Source organism: Chanodichthys erythropterus, chromosome 19 (assembly GCF_024489055.1).
Source record: "Chanodichthys erythropterus isolate Z2021 chromosome 19, ASM2448905v1, whole genome shotgun sequence".
Classification (NCBI taxonomy): domain Eukaryota; kingdom Metazoa; phylum Chordata; class Actinopteri; order Cypriniformes; family Xenocyprididae; genus Chanodichthys; species Chanodichthys erythropterus.
Window position 1 is genome coordinate 15,287,093 of NC_090239.1, and position 23,051 is coordinate 15,310,143.

Consider the following 23,051-nt stretch of genomic DNA (forward strand, 5'->3'; position numbering starts at 1 on the left):
GTATCTCAAACCCCATAGCAAAACCATAGCAAAACATTGCGCACAGGTTTGAGCTTACCAGGACTTGAATGTGCCAATATTCCAAGAATTAATTTTGTTTGAAATTTTGATAAGATAAAGTATGCCAAAAAATACCTCAAATATTTCTCTAGCAGTTAGCTGCCAGCTAATTAGCAATATTTGCTCCAACCATAGTTATTTAAAATTCATCCCTATTCTCTTTAATTGAAATATTGCAATAAAACTGCTAAACCTAACAATTCCACAAAGATTTGTTCATTTTCCTTTATAGAAACAATATATGAACAATAACTATTCAAATTGTTAATACATATTTTAATTGATTGAATATCCTAATTATGATATATAATTAGGAATGTGGTATTATAATATATGTAGTATTTTGGTGACCCTGAGAAATAGACACAAAATACAAGAGAAAATAAATGATAGTTTGTTTTATTCTCAACAAAAAAGGCAATATAAATTTCCAAAACATAGTTCCAGATATGGGTGCAGATAAGCTTGGTGAGCTAATTCCAGCTCTCATTTAAGCACAAGTGCCCCAGGCCCTCTAGGTTTAACATTAGTCGCATGCTAACATCTAGCAGATCTCGAAACGTTATGGGGTATGAACTGCCTCAGATACAAAAAAAGTCTGTACCTAAATGAACTGCACATTGTTAGCTAGAACTTCATTACATCTCTAGGTCAAAACATTGAGATGAGGCAAAACATGTCTGGGTTTGTGTGATGCACTACATGAATTATAGTGACAAAGAAAATAATTTCTCTGAGTATAAAACTCCTGCTCACAGGTGTAAGGCATCTTTAACACTCTTCATTACTGTAGCAAAACCATATATAAATGGTTTGCAACACCAAACAATAAGAATAAAGTAAATAAAACCTACTGCAACATGACAGAGGACAAAAACGCACCATGTCGAAGTGATATTTTGAGGAGAGAGGAAGCCAGGTCCAATATGACAAATCAACATACATTTAAAATCAGCTGCATTTGAAGAGGACCACGTTAGTTTACCACAGATCAATACAAAAATCAGGGACAAAATAAACAAGTTACAACAAGAAACACTTGAGAAACCTGAATATTGGTGCCAGTTTGTTTTGAGACCACATCATATACAGCAAAGCAGTGAAACCTGCAGCCTCAGAACAGAAGAAACCGCTTTATAGTTCTCAAACACATGAGGACGGAGATTTTAAGATATGACAGCGTGATGGTGTTATAATAGAGGAGATGGGGGTTAGGCTGAAGTAAATTTTCATTTGTTAAAAAGGCTGGAGGGGGAATCGAGAGGTTTATGGGTGTTTTTGTCTTCTTTTTGCAAAGGGAACTGTGTGTCATTTATGTAAAGGTCAGGCCAGCCTCATTGTACACCTTGAAGACCTTCTCGATGGCATTGACGTAAGCTGCCGTCCTCAAATCCAAGCCCAGGTTGTACTTGTTTGCCGTGCGCATAATTTGCTGTAAAGGAAAATATTACTTCATGAATACAGGTTTGACTACATTAAAGCACATTTACAAAGCAGAAAGAGCATCAATAAACATTAACGACATCTGTGCAATGGGCGAGGTGGCTTTCTTTGCACGGTGATCATACTGCACTAGACTAAAATTTGCCTGAAGCTAGGGCTGAACATTGTGGACAAGTTAAAATTAGCCTTAGGCCGGTTCACAACAAGACGGCGCTGATATAAAGCAGCTGAGGTGGAGTAAAGGGTGGTTCCTGCTCTACCTGGTGTTGTTTTACAGGCTGTATAACTGAGTGGTTCCATGGGCGTCAATTTCAGCATCAAAACCTTTGAATGACATTAAAAGAAAATAACTTACCCTGGCCGACCTCTCCATGGTATAGGCAAGACCAGAGTGCACAATGTCCTTCTCAGAGGCGCCCTGTCAAACACAAACACATTACATCAATGCACAAACATGACCTGAGAGTTAAGATTTGCATCTTGAAGAAAACTCCAAGACTTTGTTCACAAGGCACATAAAATCAATGTTTTTAAATCCAATCTAATCTTATACATTTGGGTCAATGACATTACGGGTCTTTTTTTTTTGTCCAAAAGCCTTAATAATAATAAAACACAAAGATATGACATCCAAAGTACCTAAGAAAGTACAACTAGATCTCTTTTATCGAATCCAAAAGGTTTTAATTATATTTTGCTACATATAAAGGTATTTTAAAGTGTCAAAAGGTCATTCGGTTTAACCGCCCCAATAGAGCCATTTCATTTGTGATTAATATATCTTAAAATGTAATAAATGTATATATTTTTTATTCTGGCATGATTTTATAACATCATATATCAACACTGTGTGTAGAAGTCGTTGCTTTGTTATTAGAAAGAATGTCTGGAAAAATGAATTTCAATATTGTCATTGAGTAACCAATATAAAAGGGACCATTTTGGATCAAGTCATGCAGTCAGTATCATGTGACAGGATGTGACATCATTCAGACACCTGCAAAGGACCCCATGGTCATGAAGCAAAGTAACTAACTATTTGAAAAATTCATGTTTTCACTTGCTCATACGCATGTCCCGAAATATCATGCAATTCGGTACAACCGCTATAAAACATGGAAAATGTTGTAAAATTTTAAAAACTTGTACTAAATATAAAATGTTTGATTGTCCTTTTGCTAGGTAGCTAGATATCAGCCTGTTAGCATTATTTGAAAATATCGTCATTCGGTATAACCAAAAGTGTCATTCGGTAAAACCCAAAATTTTGGTTAAACCGAATGACTTTTTTGGTGACAAAATTTGTCCTTCTTGTAAAATCATGACAAAAGCAATGTTAATTGATTATAAAAACAACAATCTCATTGTTAACACTTAATAAAACTTCAAAATTGATTATATTTCCAATATGTTTTTTTTTTTTTTTTTTACACTTTTAAAAACCTCAACTTTTCAACGACCCATTTATTGTTTTGTTTTTTGCTGCTACCACTACAATTGACTAAACAGATTTGAAATAATTATGCCAAAAATATAAAAAAATAAATAAGAAAAAAATAAGAATATAATAATAAATAAAATATTAGTACATAAAAATAAATAAAAGATACATTTAAAAAAAAATTAATTAAAAAGAAAAAAAAAATGCACACAAAGCAAAAAAGGTAAAACGTAAACACTCACAGCTACGCGGGCCTGGAAATCAGCAGTGGGGACAATGGGGATGGGGCCACCCTGCTTTCCAAACTTCCTTTCAAGACTCTCTTGCACAGACACTGGAAGAAAGAACAAAAAAATAACAAGTTGATCAAGAGGTTGTAAGAGTGATATTTGATAAAATGCACAAAAGCACAATTTAAGGGTGCAAATTGTCACTAAAATGATCAATGTTTAAAACATTTTTCAAATGTATGCTTTGTAATTGATAAAGTTGACTTTTGTGCTGTGCTGATTTGTGTTAAAAGGGACCACAAATAAAGTCACCTTTATTTATGATCATTTATTTATACCTTTATTTAATTATATTTATTTTTGAAATCAGTACCATCACACTGTAATGTTAAAAGCCAACATTACGTTAGGTCACACTGACTCTTCGAAAGCAGCTTCATTACTCTGGCTTCAATCCCATCTAATTACAGCAAATTACATTAATGACTCTTTTTTTGAAGGGCTAGCAGAATCTGACATCTGGTTGTCAATTTAATTGATATAACCAAGGAGAGAAAGAGGAGCCTGGTCATGTGAACAGTACATATAGAACACAATAGCAGGGGTGGTGCAACGTTTGCAAACCGTACATTAACGACATCTGTGCAATGGGCGTCAAAACAGTCTACATGCTAAGAAAAAAATGCCAAAAGGGAGGGAGTGATAAAAGCAAAGGGAATCACGAGGGAAAAACAAGAACACTAAGAGAACATTCTGAAAAGATCAAGATGCATGTCAGCAGACAATAGCTTTGAATAAAGTCTCCAATGCATTCATGATGCAAGTTTAGCGCCATGCACCTCTATTGATTCAAGCTGCTACTCTTTGAGTGACTGAAGCCTATAGGATGTTGTAAGGCTGCTGGAGGAAGTTTAAACACATACTCAGCAGGTGGTAGTTGGAGTCCCTCTCGTACTTGAAGGTCAGGCGACCATAGCTGACATGGTTCAGGTTTTTTAGCCACTCAAAGTAGGAAACTGTGACACCACCAGCATTCAGGTACATGTCCTGCACATCAAGAAATAAATTATTCCCATTCCTGGAGCAAGACAAAGTTTGAGAGAATATAAAAAAAATTCTCTTACTGGAATGACCATGATGTTCCTCTCTATGAAGATCTTGTCAGCATCTGGTGTAGTGGGACCATTAGCACCCTCAGCAATAATCTGAATCCATAAAATGTCATTTAAACATAAGCATTTAAACAAGGGCATTTAAAAATAACCAGCTCAACTGGATGATGCTGTTGATGTCAGACCTTAGCTTTGATATTGTGAGCGTTCTTCCTGGTCAGCTGTTTCTCTCCAGCTGCTGGGATGAGGATATCACACTGAGCTTCCAGAATGTTTCCCTCATATGGCTGAGAATTGGGGAAGCCCACAATGGTACCATGTTGCTAAAGACAAAGCACAAACATATTCAAAAACTAGTTCAAGTATAGAAAGAAGGGCAAATTCTCACTACAGTTTCAGAAAAATGATTGTAAATGGACCCTTAACTGACCAGTTTGTAGTCCTCCAGCTCTTTGGGGTCCATGCCACTGGGGTTCCAGATGCTGCCATCGATCTCAGCAATTCCCACACATTTGGCACCATAACGGTGAAGATAACGCATGGAATGCAGACCCACATTGCCGAAACCCTGCATGACAGGACACAAATCTAGGTGAACTTGTGATTACAAAACTCTGAGAACAAGTTTTTTTTTTTTTTTTTTTTTAGTGGAAAAGGTGCCCCCTTGTGGTTTGCATTGGCTCTAAATAGAGTGGGGCAGGGATGACGTCAAGACTAATTCAAGATTTTCATATGGGGTTTTTCAATTTATGAGTAAAATAAGGTCTTTGGTAAACCTAATTTGACTATACTTTAACATTTTGTTCTACAATGTAAACTACATACTCACACCCCAAACTGTCTTATCTAATTAAATAAACAAAACAGCATAAAAATTCACAATTTCAATATTGGTGTATGTAAATTTAAGTTATAGAAAAACACCTAGTTACCATCAAGTCTACCACTGACCTTATTTTAAACAAATAGTAATAATAATAATAATAATAATAATAAAAAACATTATAAAACCCCATAGGAAAATATCAAGGGAACCGGCTGCAAATTAGTCTTCCGGGTTTTAATGTCGTTCCTGCACCACTCTATTGGTGGTTCTCAACTAGAGGGCCTAAAGATGACTAAAAAGTATTTAAATAAATTATTATTATTAATATCAGAATAATCAAACTCAAATCTAAATTAAAATGCCAAAAAAACATGTAAAACCATGATGTAAACTAAAAAAATATTTCATATAATATTATTATAGTAAAAATGAATAAATTCTGTAGTAAAATAAATATTATTTCTTTGTTTTTAATTGAAGAGTATACAGTTCTTGAAACTTCTGAGGTCACAAAATGAATTGTGATTAATTTGATAATTAATATCAATACTTCTAGTTTCAGTTTATACAAAAAATTTGAAAACATGCAGCTTTGTCATAATTACAGTAGAAGTACTTAAATATCTGGGAGCCTTTGAATATTTATCTAAAATGTTTATCTTTGCAAGATTTTCACCACATCAAAGGGCATTTCTGGCAAGTTGTCACGTGCTTGTCGAAAGGGGAAATGCATATGGCTGCTCACACTACAAAAGGACAAATGGGAAGCAGTCATACCAACTCAGTGCAACAGAATTATGTAATCAATTCCTCTCCTGGGGCTTTGTTTCATACTAATGACTAGGCTCTCTCTTCTCTGCATTGCTCTAAATCCATAACACGTGACAGCATCTTCTCTACACATGCCAGTAAATCTTTAAAAAGAAAACTGTAATTTTGTGAGACGGTAATCCCAGAGCAACAGCTGATGAGAATCCCCTCCCCCTGATGCCTGGGCTGCACTGATTGATTTTAGGAGTCTCGACCACATTGTGGTTAAGACTGAAATTCATCAGAACCCAAAGACTGCAACAAAACCACTTTCGGCTTTATTTGTAAGACTCTAAATCTTAATCCTAGAGAATAAAAGCGCAGGTTCATAGTAAAGTCAACAGATTTCACAGCTGTAATGGAGAGCAGTTATTTGTGGTATCTGCAGTGGGATTCTTACAGCACATGATTCAAAGGAACTGAGACGTACTGCATGCTGACATATAATTAACTCTTCCCTTTTTGTGTCAGCAAAACTGATATTTAGTCAGCATAATATTCTGTCACTGGGTTATTTCAGCCCAAAATGAAAAATTCCGTAATAATTTACTCACCCTCATATCGTTCCAAAACTGGTATAATAACTTTCTTATGTGCGCAACAAAAGTATAATGTTAACAATGCTTTTTCCATAAAATGAAAACATATTTTGACCAGCGGCAGTCATGTTCCAAAAATAACAAAAGTAGTCCATATGACTTGTGCACAATATTGAAAGGCTTCTTGAAGTCATACGTAAGAAACATTTTTGGTGATGTCAAACTTTTATTTAATTTTATTTTTTTTGGAGCTTGACTGTTCCTGGTCACAATAAGCTTTCACTGTATGAAAAAGATCAGCATGGACATTCTTTATTTGATAGAAATTTGATTTTATTTTACTCTACCAGTGAAGTTTTATTGTATTGTATAGAAAAACTATACGCCAATTATTCAAATATATTTTGCAACTGTCAGTTTAACCTCTTCAAATAGTCCTCTATGTATGTACCTGAATAATAAATGTTTTGTCAGTAAATCCAGGGGTCAGGCCCAGTTTGCTCATGTAGGAGGCTTCATTGATGAAGTTCTCAATGCCATGGAAGACTCCACGACCAGTGGCTGAGATTCTGCCATGGATGCCACCCTGGCTAATGGGTTTACCAGTCACACAGGCGTGGGCATTGATATCCTACAGAATCAGAAATAAACAGAACAAAAATAATTATTAGTGTTTTATATTTTCTACCACAGTTACACATGCACAAGAACAAAACAGCATTATTACAGTTAAATGAAAAAAAAAATAAAAAAAATCTTGAAATAAATTGTTTTTTTATATATAGATTTTATTTTATTTTATTTAACGTTTATTTCAGTTAGTTACTAAGGCATTCTCATTTACATTTACTTTATGTACAAAATATCAAACTAAAACTGAAAAAATGTAATTATATGGACATTTTTAAAAAAAGTAATACAAATGACAAAAACAACAAAATTACTAAAACTAACATTACAATGAAAACAGAAAATATAAAAATAAAAACTAAAATATTTTAAAATAATTAAAATATTTACTCATGTTTCCTATTCCACTAAACAATACTTTTTTCTGTTAACTTTAAAAAATAAAATAAATAAATAGATAGATAAATAGATAGATAAATAAATAATTAAAAGATAAACAAGTTGTTTTTTTAGGTACACATTAATGTGGAACCAATAATGGAACTGAATGTAATGGAAAACATTCAGTTCCAGAATTTTTTTTCTTTTCTTTAAATGAAACCCGTTCTGGCAGTTCTTGGTTCTCAACAACACTTCAGCCAACAGTGGTTGCCTGTTCCTCATCCAAAAACAAGCACCAATCAGGGGTGTTCAGTGGGTAGGAAGAGGACAACATGTGATACACTGACAACCAGAGTTCTTGGATTGATGTGAAGGGGTCAAATGCTGTGTTAAGGGTACGTGAGAGGGGTCACATACCAAATGCAACTTGCAAGCCTTCCCAAGGGCAGCTACTGTAGCCCTATTTATGTCATTGAATGAGGAAACGGCAGTGAGATAGAAGACCTGTTCTCTACTCCCAGATGACACACAACAGCAAATGGAACAGCAGTGGTTACTGAAGGGGACGGACAACAACATACAGCAACCTAATTAACCTCCAAACCAAACCATAGCTCCAAACATATAAACATGTAATATATACAGTGTATATATAACTTAAGCTATCAAATCATATGCACCATAATCAAATATCTGATTTCTCCTCTCAGCCTTGCAAAGTATCTAAACTGCTGAACATTCCATGAAGATGATTTGCATGTCCAAGTCAAAGATTATTCAATGTTTCCCTCGACTGCCGCTGTGCACAAATTTGCTGAGAGTGCAGTATGAGTGATTACTGCCCTTTATAAACTCAACTATATTCCAGTCCACTGATACCGTCAATTATTTACTGTTCCCTTGCAAACAGAGTTTCCCTTGAGTCTGAAACACACCAAGTAATGTTTATTATAGCAAGACCATTTTTAATTTGTCAGTAATGATTTGTATTGGATATTTCATTGTTCATGCTCATTTCCCCTATTTTTTACATTTAGACCAGTGTTAGAGGCTGTTTACACAACACCGTTTTCAACTAAAACTGGAAAACTTTTTGAGTTTTGGCTGTTCATTTACACAACAATGGCATCTTGGGGGCCTGAAAATGCAAACTTTTGAAAATGGGATTCCAAGTTTAAGTTGTGAAAACAACACCATTATAATCTCCGTATAAACTACAAAAATGTGAATTTGTGAAAATGGTGATGTCATGCCCATGCATATTACATGTTCAGTCTATAGGGGTGTGGTGCTTCTTTACAAAGTAACATTGCCATCTACTGGACTGGCAGAAGAATACAGCGTTTTTAGTATTTTTTTGTTGATCTGTGTGAACAGGAATCCTTTTGACAACAGTGAAAAATACAATTTTTCGTATGCGAAAATGAAAACTTTTCCATTTTTAGTAGTACATTGTTGTCATTGTTGTCTTAGTGAACTAAAACTATTAAAATTCATTAAAGGATTAGTCCACTTTTAAATAAACTTTTCCTGATAATTTACTCACCCCCATGTCATCCAATAGAGAAATAAAGGTTTTTGATGAAAACATTCCAGGATTATTCTCCTTAAACTGGATTTCAATGGCCTCCAAATGGTTGAAGGTCAAAATGACAGTTTCAGTGCAGCTTAAAAGGGCTTTAAACAATACCAGACGAGGAATAAGGGTCTTATCTCGCAAAATGATCTGTCATTTTCAAAAAAAAAAAAAAAAAAAGTACAACTGTATATGCTTTACAAACACAAAATATCGCCTTGAACGTACTTCCGGTTCCCGCATTCTTCAAAACGCTTACGCTGTATGTCCTACGCTTTTCCTAATCTACTTACAGGAAAAAAACACAACTGGCTCCGTGTTCACTACTACTAAAAATTAAATAAATATAAATTAGAGCTAAACTGAAATATAAAAGAACTAATAAAAATGAGCACATTAAAAATTAAAATGAAAACATAAAAATAAAAGCTCATTTGAAATAAAAATACTAGTATTTAAACTACTAAAATAAAACAGATTGATTTATTTTTGTCATCTAATGCTCACTTAAAACATTATTTAATACACTTATTTAATAAGTAATCTTTAGCAAATCTCAAAATGAATATTCATTTTTCATATTGTATATTAACACCAGCTTTTAAAAGAACTGATTTTAATCTTTAGTGATTTTTTTTTTAATTTATTTATTTAAAAAAATATTGATATTTAATTGAATTTAATTTAATAAATCTTTAATGCGATTTATTTGTTATGGGCCATAACAATCTCTTATCTAACATTAAGGCCAAAGAAAAAGGTAATGTTACATAAAATGCTGTATTCTTAGGTCAAGTTGTTTCCAGGGTGTCATAGTGCTTGAATGTGACTGGACTCTTGTCCAATCTGGCATCCAAAGACCCTTACATGTCTTTTCAGGATCAGTAAAGCTGGGTATTGTTTAACATAGTCATTACCCTCCCATTTAAAATTATAAAAAAGTACAAGACATGACCATTGTTTTGTTGCCATGGTGATAGTGCTAGTGCTGCATTAGGGGATGATGTAACTATAATGAGAGCTCTCTAGAAGAAATAACCCTGACCACAAGCACCATAGCAAATACGGAGACTGACTGAAAATCTGTACAATGTGGCCATTTTTGTAATTCCAAGGCAATCTGCAGCCTGTTTCTGCTTCAGGCACCTTCATACTCCAACTGACCCAGCTGTCATCCAAAATCATATCACAAGAAGGAAAAACACCAAAATATGCACATACATAATAAGAAAGCAAACTGGTTGCTATTGTCCAAGCAAATAAAGCTGTGACTTATCCATTTATTAGGGCACAAAGGTAAACATTGCACAGTCTGTCATATAGATAGCATAACACTATCAAAGATAGACAAACAAAGGGTGTAAGGTCTCGATAAAGCTACAAAAAGATGAAAGACATTTACAACTGTGGACTATTGTTTTTGTGCTTATTGTTCAAACACCCATTATGGGATATGTTTTTTAACCTTTCACTTTTGTTAAAAGAGGCTAGGCATTCAACTACAAGTGTAAAAACCTCAGAGTTTTATGGGTATATGGCATTAATAATAATTTAATAAGGCATTAGAAGAGATGAACAGTTGCTTACAGTGTGGGCAATAGTGTTAGCATAGGTGTCAGCGATCCAGGACATCTCCCTCTCACCGGTGCTCATGTCAGGGGCGGGTACGTCAATGCCAGGTCCTGAATGGAAAGAATAAGGAAGGGAGAGGGAGAAGAAATTGTTTACAACTTGTCAGCTGTAATTGTGTTATGAATGCAGACGGTGGTCATGTGAGCAAGCACATGAACCACGCTAAATGTAGTTAATTATGAATGCTCGATTGTTTACACATCTCAGGGAAAAATTGGGATGGATTGCAACAAATGATCTGAGAAGGCAGCTTGTGTTGTTTTTAATGGACAGTTGGAGTTTCAGTTCCCACTCTGACGCTGTGAGAGCGGACCGCCCTTCCCCCCACACCAGTGCCAGTTGCTTTGGCCAGGGAAAACAGGAAGGCATCCAGATAAACAGTTACGCGGACAGCCTCACACCCGGAATACATTTCCAAAAACAGCTCCAGAGGGGGCAGAGAAGCACACAGCGTGGCTTATTTTTGACAGCACCAGGGTACTGAAGCTCTTCCGGGTTAAAAGACCAGGGAAGTGAGGTTAATAATTCAATGAGGATTTCCTGATATCTCCAGATTTGTTACAATGCAGTGATATCACAAAAGGTATTCTATAACAAAGACTATAGAATAACAAAAGACGTGTCACTCATACTGTTTTGAATGGGAGAAAGTGTAACGCGCAATATGGCGGAATAAGTCCCGCCTTCTAAAGCCAAGAGCCAATCGGCGACTGGTAAAGTCATTGCGTCACTTCAGCGGCCGTTAGAATCACCGGTTTCTATAAAAACAGTCAGACGTCAGACGCCTCCGAAGAGACGCGCATTTAGGTCTGCGCATGCGCATTAGCTTGAGCCAGCCTGAAAAAAATAAACAATTTTGTCATGATTCGAGCGTTTAGAAATTTATGAATCGGTTGTTAATAGATTTCATTGGTGATTTCAAATATGAAATTTAATTGTAAGGTTGACGAACAGTTTTGGAGAATCTGATGTTTCCCCATTCAAAGAGATAGGAGCTACATGATGCCCAGGATGCCCGAGAGACGTTTCAAAGATGGCCGCCAAGTGAAATGACTTGTCTTAAAGGGACTTTGGTTTTAATTAGCCTATAATTTCATCCACATATCGATAAAATAGCTTCTATTCCCTGCAAACAATACCATTAAAAATGTTAACGTTCCACTTAATGGCAGAAACAAAACAAAAGGTAAGCAAGAATCCGTATTAATTTCAGTACGAGTAGTAATAGAGGGAGATCCTGTCAAAATGGCGGCACCGTCCCGGCATGCAACGAGGCGCGTGACGTCGGTTCGAATTCTCTATAATGCTTAAGTGACTGTCAGAAACATATAAGCTGTGAAAGAATGCATCTGCTAAGACCATAAACAGAACTATATTTTAAGTGGTGTACTGTAATATTTACAATTATTTAAGTACTTACACTACCATTCAGAAGTTTGGGGTCTGTAATTTTTTTAAAAAATGTTTTTAAATGAAGTTTTGTATGTGCACCAAGGCTGATCGAAATATAATAAAACAGTAAGATATTACAATATGCAGTTTTTAAAAAGTATATATTTTAAAATATAATTTACTCCTGTAATGTAAAAGCTGAATTTTCGGCATGATCACTTCAGTCTTAAGTTTCACATGATCCTTTAGATATCATTCTAATCTGCTGATTTGGTGCTCAAGAAACATTTCTTCTTATTATCAGTGTTGAAAACTGCTGCTTAATGAATCAAACTCACCAATGAATCCTTTTTTGGCCAACTCAATGGTGAATCTTCTTGTGATTTTCTCCAACTCATTATCCTGAACAGCACAAAAAATAAAATAAAATGTAAATCAAAAAGTGCTTCTCTGCAGCAAAAAAGTAACACTATTTTTCCCCTGTTATAACTAAAAAAAAGCAATCTCATAGCATGTTCACCTATGGAAATATATAGTAACAGGGTAAAAAGAAAAACTTTTACTCCCTTAAGCAATAAGGTTTAGAAAGGACATAAACTGAACAAACATAAACAAAGATCAACAGCTGTACATTGAAACATCTTTATATTGTGGACTCCATTATTCAGGCCTTCGTCCAATCAAGGAGCAAGGCCCATTTAAAAGAGCAAGAAGGACTGATGGCATGAAACGCGTTTCCACTTCATCGAGCCCATGAAAAAGGCAAACACAGCCAACCAACACGATAAAGAGTTATTTCTGGAGTCTGTGTGCTCAGAGTCTATACATGCGTGTTGGGTACTTACAGAGTAATTCCTGGGGTTGATTTTCACTCCAGCTTTAGCTCCGCCAAATGGCACATCTAGAAGAAGATAAATGATGTGTAATCTATGAGTCTTCAACTCAACGACTTATTAAAAACAATGTATTTGAGTGTAAGAGAGAGCTCTAAAGCAATATACCAAGTGGAAAATTCAAATTAGATGTTGAGGATAAAAAAAAAATAATAATAATAATAATAATAATATATAAAGCTTACCCACAACAGCACACTTGTATGTCATCAATGAGGCCAAAGCTTTAACCTCATCCACAGATACATCCATGCTGTATCGGATACCTGAAAAAGAAAAGGAAAAGGACCCATGAAACTGAACTTAATCACAGCCATTACAAAGAGTCAATTGGTTACTAAAGCCTCGGTAGATCTTTCCTCTAGGATTTAACACCAAGAACACACAATGGGCTTAAACAAACAGGCATTTTGAAGCTATACAGACTCTTGGCTGGTGTTGCAAGCTGTGTCTTCATGCTGAATTGACTGAAGATAAACGGGACAGAATACGACAAGAAAATGTCAGACTTAATGAACGACTCGGTCACTTTTTGTGTATAATTAGACAAGAAAACATATGTAAGACTAGTTACATTTCAAACAAAGCAGTTTAGTATTAAACCAAGCTTAGACCATTTTTTTTTTGAGACTTTTACATGGGTTCACCAGATCATGTTCTAAGGACACAGGTCACATTTTCCAGCTATGCAGCTAAAATTCCAGCTCAACTTGTGTGCTCTGGTCATACTCCATTAAGACAGGTGCTACCATCACTTCCTTCTCTGGAGACTTATGTTGGCTTCCTAAATCCAGCAAGTCATAGTCACGGACATAACCTCAACGGACACAGAGACTGTATCTTTAATAAAGCATACTGCTACACATACATACCTTGAGCGCACTATGATTTTAAAATGACAAACCATGTGTCCTATTATGTAACAATAAATGTGTGAATATTTGAACAGCAATGAATGAATCAGGTTTGCAAGAAGATCTTCATTATCGCTTATCTGTGTAATCAAAGGGACACATTTAAATGCGCGATCACATTTAGCGTTGCATGGAAACAATGACTAAATCCAGTCATTTCTTTATTAACGTGTGCATTCAGGAGTTTTTAACGTGAGGTTTCAGATTTCAGGTTGGTCATGCGCATTTGCCTTACTGACCAGCAGAAAGCTGATTGGTTTGAAAGTGACTACTGTGTGAGCTTCTGCTTTATACGCTGTTGACAATGGACAATGAACCTATATTTGCATGCAATTTGTGACCATGCCTTAATAATGCACATCATGTAAGATTAAAAAAACACTGCAAAAAGAAACAAAATATTTTGGAGAAAAAAAAACACTAGGTATCAATTGGACCAACTAATTTCCATTCATTCATGATTGCTGGATAAGGATTGCATGAATATTCACAATAAAATAAAATAAAATAAAATAAAAACAAGAAAGGACAGTACAAACTATCCACATATACACAAGATAAAAGGAAAAACATGGAAGTACATAATGTTCTGTTTGACCTGGAGAGGTAAAGGGTACCTGAATGTCATGTGTGCTGGGGGAGTCCTGTGTATTTAAGAGTATGTGTGTGTGTGTGTGTGTGAAGGCTGTACTGACTCGGGCTGCATCATGAATCTTGATTGATTGTGTGAACGAGTGTGTCTGTCTCTAGCACGCACTGCCACAGCCTGGCAGACGTATCAATCCCTTTTACAATTAACATAAATGACACACTGCCATCCTGCAAAAGCAGTAGAAAATGAGACTGGGAATAATTAGTGATATTTAAAGACTGATTTGCTCACAATGTTTCTGTAAATGCAGATGAGGATACTTGGGCCAAACGAGTGAAATTATGTGCTCTAATGTTTAATCATTTTCAATATTCATAATACAAGCGAGAAAGCTGCCAACATACAGGCTAATAGATATGAACCAACCACCGAACATGATGCTTTTTTTATTGCTGAAAAAAAATAAGAAGAAAATCCGCCCCTCTAGGCGACATTTTGTCTGCATTTAAAAGCTCACCAGCTGAACAGATGTGTTTTTTCCGCTATAGCTGAAATGGTCTACACACAGAGGGGAGGGGAAAATGGTGCGAGAGAGCTGGCAGAGTCTCTTGAAAGGAGGAATGACTCAGCACAGAACACCTACTGCACCTAACAGACGAGGGAAAAAAAAAAATACAGGAGACCTTTCCCAGCATCCTTTTCAACTCCACTTATCGAGCCAAATGTTCTTCATCATAACCAGGAAGTGCACTATCTGCACAAGTCTGACTCACGCCATCCTTTTTGTCCCATTACTCTTGCACATAAAGGATATGCAGCCAAAACATTTCTGCTGATCGAGTGATACTGACATTCACGTGCATGACTTTGGCTGATGAAACAGATGATGAAATGCACATAGCCATTAGCTGACGGTGTGTGCTGGCTGAATTGCTCTTGTACTTTGTAATGTGTACCTAATCTTGTCTATTACACATAGATAATGTTAATCACAGCACTTTTGTCAGTGATAGTTGCTGAGCTACGAAGATCAAGAGTTGTGTCTCATGAATGATTAAAAGTGCAGCAAATGATGTTGACCATTTTGCTAATTTGTGCAACATGTGCAAATTTTAACTACAAGCCACCAGAATGTGCAAAATCATTCACAAGCAGCTAGTGTTTCTGACTGGCTGGTTTTCATTGTGATTTGCTCAAGGTGCTCCACTTTGTGCCTGCCAAGCTTTAAATGGGGAACCTTTCACCAAATGCAATATTTGTAGGAATATTTTATGATTGACATTCAAACAGACAACAAATTTGCTAGCTGGTATTGGTTTGGGAAGAGAAAATGATTCATCAAAAGGTTGTTGTGCCGAGATTATTAGCACTGGTCTTATCAGAATCACACTGATGGGGTTAGTTAAAATCATGAAGGAATGAGATGGGGACTTGGTTCTATATGCATTGTTTGGATTTTGAGATGTGAACACTGCACTCAAAATGGAGGCAGATGAATGTGAACTTTAAGTGGTAAAAATTATTCGAGAAGTCCTGCATATGTTACCAGTGAAAAGTAAGTAAGTTTCACTGGAAGGTCCAGTTATGATAATATCTACAACATGCTAGGGGTGTGACGAGATCTCGCGAGACTAAACTGTGACGAGATTACTCGTTGAGGCGAAAAGTAGTCTCGTGATGTTGCCATGACAGAGTGTTGGGATGATTTGGAAAGAATATGCCACCGCTACGTTTATATTACGCCTCAACTATCGTTTTGCTTTGTATTTAAATAAAAAACATTTAATTAAGTTGGATAACGGTCACCGCAGCTCCATATTTACAGAGTACGTGCGATCGCTGAAAGTGAAAGTAAACGCGAGCGTGCATTCAATACCCCGCATTTTGAAAGCGGCTCCCTGATGAATACAAATATCTCTCAATATGAAAGCTATTTTAGGCTGGGCAGTGTAGTTGTAACCATCTCTTAGCTCTGTATCAAAGAAAAATGTGGTCTTATTTGCACTTTAAATATTGAGAGAGTGCGATGGTTGCACTTAATGTAAAGTGTTACCATAAAAAATTAATAACAGTTTTCTCTTAATCTTATTAAGCACAAACAATAAGGTTTCATTTGTTAACATTAGTTAATGCACTGTGAACTATCATGAACTAACAATGAATGACTATTTTTATCAATTAAGATAAACAAAGATTAATAAATACTGTAGCATATATATTGCTCATTGTTAGTTGATGTTGGTTAATACATTAATGTTAATAAATGACACATTGTAAAGTGTTAACATTTTCATTTATACCGTTTTATTTCTATGATCAGTTTGTGGAAAGGAGTTCAGTTAGGAGGTCAAAAGTTGTAGAAGCTCATAAATCATGTACAGTAAGGCCTGAAGAGACTGAAATTATACAGGAGAGAAGTCAGTCAGTTGAGTTTGTGGCAAAAACTTTTACAGAGTAAAAAATGAGCTACTGCTCCTGGTCCCCTTTCCAGAAGATTGCTCAACAACAACAAAGCAGCCAAAATGATGATTGTCAGTAACGGTGTTCAGCCTTACATTGTTCAAGCCGGAGTTGGAGAGACTCAGGAAGAAGTTACAACTTTTAGAATGCAACTAGACATTTCAGAATAGTGACTTTACACTAGTTATGTTAATTGTTGTGGAGTTGATTCAACTCATCGACTAGCATGTGCCGTCATGTTAATCTTTTGTGCAAATCCAGCTTTGAATTGACCCTTGTTTGTGAAGCAGTCCAGCGTAAAATGACGGCATGGTAACAACACTCTACTACAAGCAGCCTAACATAGCCTTTGTTGCATGTTCCCAGGGCAGGGTTTATGTAAATTTTGGGGTTTGTGATGTCACCAACCCAGGAAGAAGCTCGTTGTAGTCCCTACCAGCTGTTTGTTGTAGTCCTTAAAAAGCGATTTCTGTAAAAGAAAATATCCTTTGCATTGAACTTTGAGCATCGTAACTTTGCAAATGTTGTTTATACTCAAACAGCAACATTACACACTAGCTAAACTTAAAAAAGTGAACTCATCAAGGACCCATTTAAATACACACTGGTGAATCAGATGTCTCCAAACACTATGTGTAAATGAGTGGTCCTGTCAAGCATATGACGAGTCAGAGCGCCTGAACCCTACCCCCCACCATCCACCCTTAAAAACACTCTCTCACGATACGTCACCCCACAAATCACCCACAATGCAGTGCCACGATGACATCTCCCCCTCCCACTCTGTAAGGCCTCAATCTCTTGATTATCCACTGCTCCTTAACATCTGCTGTTAAGAATGAATGTGATTCTGTGGGCCTCACGTGATTTACAATGTGCTTTGGGTGTAAACCCCTTCCATTGGAGTATGCATTTCATTAAATCACAGAAAGCATTAGTAAATAGGTACGGATCACATCTTATGCTTTTGAAACAATATAGATTGTATAAAACCTCCTCCATATCAGCTAGCACCGTTTATTAACCTAACATGAATAAACCTAAATGAATGAATCCTTTGTGTAAATGAAAACACAGTTGACTTGAAACGACTTGTTTCCTTTGTTTGGCATGAGGGTAAAATCAGTTGCAAGTTAGTATAAACAGCTGAAACAGGGCTGTTCACATTAATGACCTACAGTGTAAACGTGTCTAGCAGGCAGCATAATTCTGAGGGCAAACAGAAACAGCAGATATCAAAACAAAAAAGTAACAAAACCAGGCATACAAGGAACACTAAAGCCTGATAGTCTTGCTAGGGCCTTATGATTTTCCCTTTCTATTTCATATGCAAAGTTTAATACATTTTTTTTTTTTTATAATTGACTAATCCACACAGAAAAACAAAGTTCTTCATTCATTTTTCCATCAATACCAAAATCTCATCTTAAATGGACATGAAAATGTAAGAAATAAAGACAAAAATCTATTATTATTATTATTCTAAAGTAAAATATAATATTTGGTGTAATAGTAATAATAAACTTGCACATTAAGTTAGTATTAACATTATTATTATAATTAAAGAAAACAAAAGCAAGAGTGCAGCTGAACTGAATATCAGGCTGTGATTCAGCCATGTGTTCTGCAAAACTTTTATATACAATTTTCTGTTTTGGATCATATGGTCATGCTCTGTATTGAAGCACTTTGTTATGTTTGTAAAATACTTGTTATTTTCATTTATTTAAAAGCTATGAAAAAATTAAAATGCAGTATTTGAGAAAAATAAAATGGAATTTAGGGGGGAAAAAATCTAAAGTTCCTGCCCACAGTGCCTGGCTTCTGTCCCCAGGTAGCCTATAGGCTACATACACCTGTGCAGGTGCAAGGTGTGTCAAGGTGATTTATTATTGACAGGGGGTCTAGTCAAATCTAGCCAAATGTTTCAAATTGTACAAACATAAAAAAGATAAGATAGATTTAGATAGATTTGCAAGTCATTACGTCAACATAAACGTACAATTGCAAACCGAAACCGCTGTGAAACCTTATGTTGCGCAAAACACCAGAAAAGTAAACTGATTTGTAATGCCTTATTACTGCACAATATAAATATATATATATAGCTCTTACCTCCCTTGCAGGGAGTTCTGTGCTGGCTGTGCTGTGCCCGATAACCCTCGATAACTTCCCATTCTCCGTTGTCTCTCTTGATGGGAAAGGACACGCTCAGGACGTGGTTGCAGGGCTTGATGATCTTGAGGATCCCCCGCACACGGTGTCTCTTCTGCTCCGGCGTCTCCCGGGTCTTCAGGTCCTCCACCAGCTTGTTTTCGACAATAGCAGCACCGCGATCGAAGAAGCCCTCCACCATCCTAAAGAAGTTCGGGTCATCTTCCTTTTCAGCGGCATCGCTGTAGTGACGCACCCTCAGCAAGGATGAGGAAGCCGGCAGAGCGGACTCGACGCATCCCGAGGCCAGAGCGTTACCCGCTCCGCGAGTCAGCAGCTCCCCAAAATACCGGTACATGGCGACAAGGGGCTTTGAAAGTTACGCTACAATGGAGAAAGTAGAAATTAAAGGATGATGGGTTATCGACGAGGTGAAAAAGGGAAACGAAAAGGGGGGTAAATGAACGAGACGAAGGAAGCTCCTGAGCCTGTCTCGTCCAGTGTCAAAGTGACAGCGCTCATGCCGTCTCGCGCTTTAAAAGGCAGCGGCGTGTTTGGAGGAGTAGCGCGAGCAAACGGAAGGTCACGGCGTGTCAGGGAGGAGGAGAAAACGCACGCGCTACTTTTAAAACTCTTCTTCTAGCTATCTGATTCATTAATTTATGATAATTATTGCTGTTATTTAAGCTCACTTATAACATTAACATCTTAAAAACCCTCATAGTACGTTTTCAAAATGACTTTTCATTTGAAAACATTAATAAAGATGCATATTTATTTATATGTATTGCAAATGCAAAGAGAATGTATGTAAAATATATATATATATATATATATATATATATATATATATATATATACTTCAGATGCAAAAGCCTTGTTTATGTTCAGTTATTTCACTTTAATGGCAATGAAAATGACCTATTAATTGCCATTAAAGTGAAATTACTGAACCTAAACATACAAGCTTGAAAAAAAAATGCTCATTTTAGAAGAAAATTTCAGATGGCACTTAGAGGCTTTTGCATCTGAAGTCTTCATATATATATCATATCAAATCAAATCAATTATCAAATATTTTGATCCTGTGGTAAAAAATAAAATAAAATAAAAAATATGCAGATCTTCTACAATACTGTTGCTGATCTGTTGATGTGTTTTTAAATAATTTATTCCTGGATATTATTATTACTAAATTTAAATCACTTACAAATTCCATAGTATTGGTTTAAACATACTCACCAATTACAGCCCACATTTTTTTTCATACTCACAGATTTATAAAACTTGCTCAATATTATGTTATTTGTAAAAAAAAAAAAAAAATGTTTTACATCCTAGCAACAAAGCAAATCAAAGTCAGCTGTCCACCAGTCACAAGGTCATTGCTAAATTAATGAGTTCCTGCTGTGATATTCAAAGTCAAACAACTGAAGATGAATATGGTCAATAAAGTTTATTAAATCTTTATCAGACAGATTTTTATGACACACTTTAATAAACCAAGCAGGCTCTTTATTTATCCTGTTGTGTTGATCTCAAATTCAGGCCCCTCCACCAAATACATATTTACCGGCTGAAGCAGAAAGATCAGTTTTGAAAAACCAAAACTGTTGTATGTTTTTTTTAACCAACTAACTTCTGATTTATTTCAGTTTCTCACTATTCATTCATCTTATCTAAAGAATCTTTAAATCATATCACTATGCACTTGCTTTGTCTTTAGCCGCACAGTACCTACAATGGACAATATGGGGAAAGCGTTTTCCTGATATTGAATTCACAACAGTCTAACCTTTACACTGAGCTCACATTACCCCAATGGACTCTGCACAGAAGATAAGATTAAGATTGATCCCCATGGAACCTAGTACAAATTGGCCCCAAGAAAATAAGCAAATATTAACTATAAGCTTTAGAAAGAGTATTTGCTGAGTATTTGTCATCCGAGAGAAGCACAGACGTCTCGTCATGGCTAGTGTTTATGTGTAGCCAGTGTGTGAGAAATCAATCCCATCATCCTGCAAAAAATATGGCTGCACATTTATATGTCTCCCCGTTACATTGATTGTATCTCAATTGCTCTGCTAATGGTCCATATATGTTGTCCTGCTTTGTTCTTCACTGGCTTAAAATCAACCAATGTTGATTTTTTGGTACAGTAAGACAAAACTTCTCTACAATAGAAGCTCCGAGGACAATTATATAAAAATCTTGATAGTTTACAATGTTTCAGTGATCTCGTCATGCTAATTTGTAAGGTTCATTGAGCTTGCAACCTATACGTATACTGACCGAAGGGTCAGTGTATCAGGTTTTATACTACAACGATTGCCACAACGATGAGTAGATTTATTGTCAAAGAGTAGTTGAAGTCTCACATCAGAGTCAAACAGGATAAGAGAAGATAAAGTTGCCGTTCAGAGAGAGAAAAATAGATGTTAGGCAACATTCAGCACTCTCATTCACAGCTAGTATCTGTGGAGTGGTGAAGAGTTGTAAAGATAAGGCAGGAAGAACTACATGTTAAACTGTTATGAGTTTCAAAAATCCAGTGCAGTGAAATAATGATGTTGTGCTCAGTGACAGTGATGCTGATGGAGACAACAACTGTTGCTTAATTTATAACTAAATTAATAGAAACATATGATGGAATTATTATTATTAATATTAACTTTATTTTTTTATATTTAATTTAATTTGTATTTTATTTGCTCTTATTGTTTTAATAACACATAAAATGAAAAAAAAAATATATATATATTTTTTTTTTTCTTCTTTTTTCATATATATATATATATTTTTTTATTAATTTCTTTTTTGTTAAATATATAGATGCATGTGTTTGTACTTATATACAGCCTACATAATAAATATACACAGTACACACACATATATTATGTAAACAAACTTTTATTTTGTATGCGATTAATCGCGATTAATACATTGACAGCACTAATATTTATATATAAATAATATCAAAAAATCACCAGTAAATAAATCAATAAATAAACAGTAACAAATGCGGCAACAATAAAAAAAATCATTTTGCATATATTTTGCTGTTGAATAAATCTTAACCTTTGATTGAGATGTTAATTGTACTTAACTTTTTAATATACTATTATGAAACACTATTGTAAAGACAAAGGTATTAGGCTACAGTTTAAGAGTAATATGATTTAATCAGCACAATGATGATAGACAAATAATTAACTGAGGCTGAAGATAAAGGAAATTATTCATGTTTTGCTGTTCTGTTCTGTCTAACCCCCCTCACACGGTTCCCTCTTCACACAAGACTGACATACAATGATTTATCGTGGTCGTGTTTCAAAGGGCAAGTGCTTGGCCATTATTGGCTCAAACACTGACAACACCCACTGCGTGATTGGATAAATGAGGAGGAGGGTGCATAAGGGGCGGGGAGAGGTTGTAAATTAACTGTCCTTTTATGTGTTGTTCCAAGAATGGCATCCTCTTTACATTGAAATGTATGTGCAGCCCTCTCTCTTGCATTGTGCATTTCTTCTTTCAGGTTTTGGGAATTTGTTACGTTTTCATGTGAGTCCACAACGCCCCAACTCCACCCCCAAGCTATACTGCAACTCAGCATGTGAAGTCTCCTTCAGTTATTTACTGTGCCTCATTAGACAATTTATTGACTTTTTTGGTGATCAAATATTAATATACATAGGCACATGCTTGACTCCCCACATACTTTAATTTCTGGTGAATGAATATAAAGTCATGAAAAGAAAATAATCTTCAGTAGATTATCACTGAATATTCTCATGTTTTAAGTGAGGGATGCTCATCGCTCACTAAATGAATAATGCTGTTCTAAAACACCTGTCTTCGAAAGCATGAGGTTTGTGTGCACTAACAAATAGGGAGTGTGTGCTGGGTGGATTCTGTCATCCAGTAGACATATGTTTATGTCTCTCTGGCCTGTTTGCAGAGTCA

General features: G+C 35.7%; 1 protein-coding gene across 1 annotated transcript; it reads right to left on the reverse strand.

Moving 5' to 3' along the window:
• Window positions 1-443: 443 nt before the first annotated feature.
• Window positions 444-19,611, reverse strand: glud1b (glutamate dehydrogenase 1b). The gene is made up of 13 exons (XM_067368831.1): window positions 19,047-19,611; window positions 13,151-13,231; window positions 12,918-12,973; window positions 12,411-12,474; window positions 10,636-10,730; window positions 6,913-7,092; window positions 4,717-4,854; window positions 4,472-4,609; window positions 4,299-4,379; window positions 4,098-4,221; window positions 3,187-3,278; window positions 1,859-1,921; window positions 444-1,492 (listed from the first exon to the last, which is right to left on the reverse strand). The coding sequence occupies exons 1-13, from the start codon at window positions 19,441-19,443 to the stop codon at window positions 1,373-1,375; spliced, it is 1,629 nt and encodes a 542-aa protein (XP_067224932.1). The 5' UTR covers window positions 19,444-19,611; the 3' UTR covers window positions 444-1,372.
• Window positions 19,612-23,051: the final 3,440 nt, after the last annotated feature.

Bases quoted from the DNA above. Each gene is read 5' to 3' on its own strand.
- glud1b (XM_067368831.1), bottom strand. From the start codon at position 19,443: ATGTACCGGTATTTTGGGGAGCTGCTGACTCGCGGAGCGGGTAACGCT. The intron at 4,855-6,912 runs GTACATACATAG...CCTGTCATGCAG, and splicing joins ACAAAACATTTATTATTCAG to GGTTTCGGCAATGTGGGTCT. The intron at 1,493-1,858 runs GTAAGTTATTTT...TTTCCTTTACAG, and splicing joins CCATGGAGAGGTCGGCCAGG to CAAATTATGCGCACGGCAAA.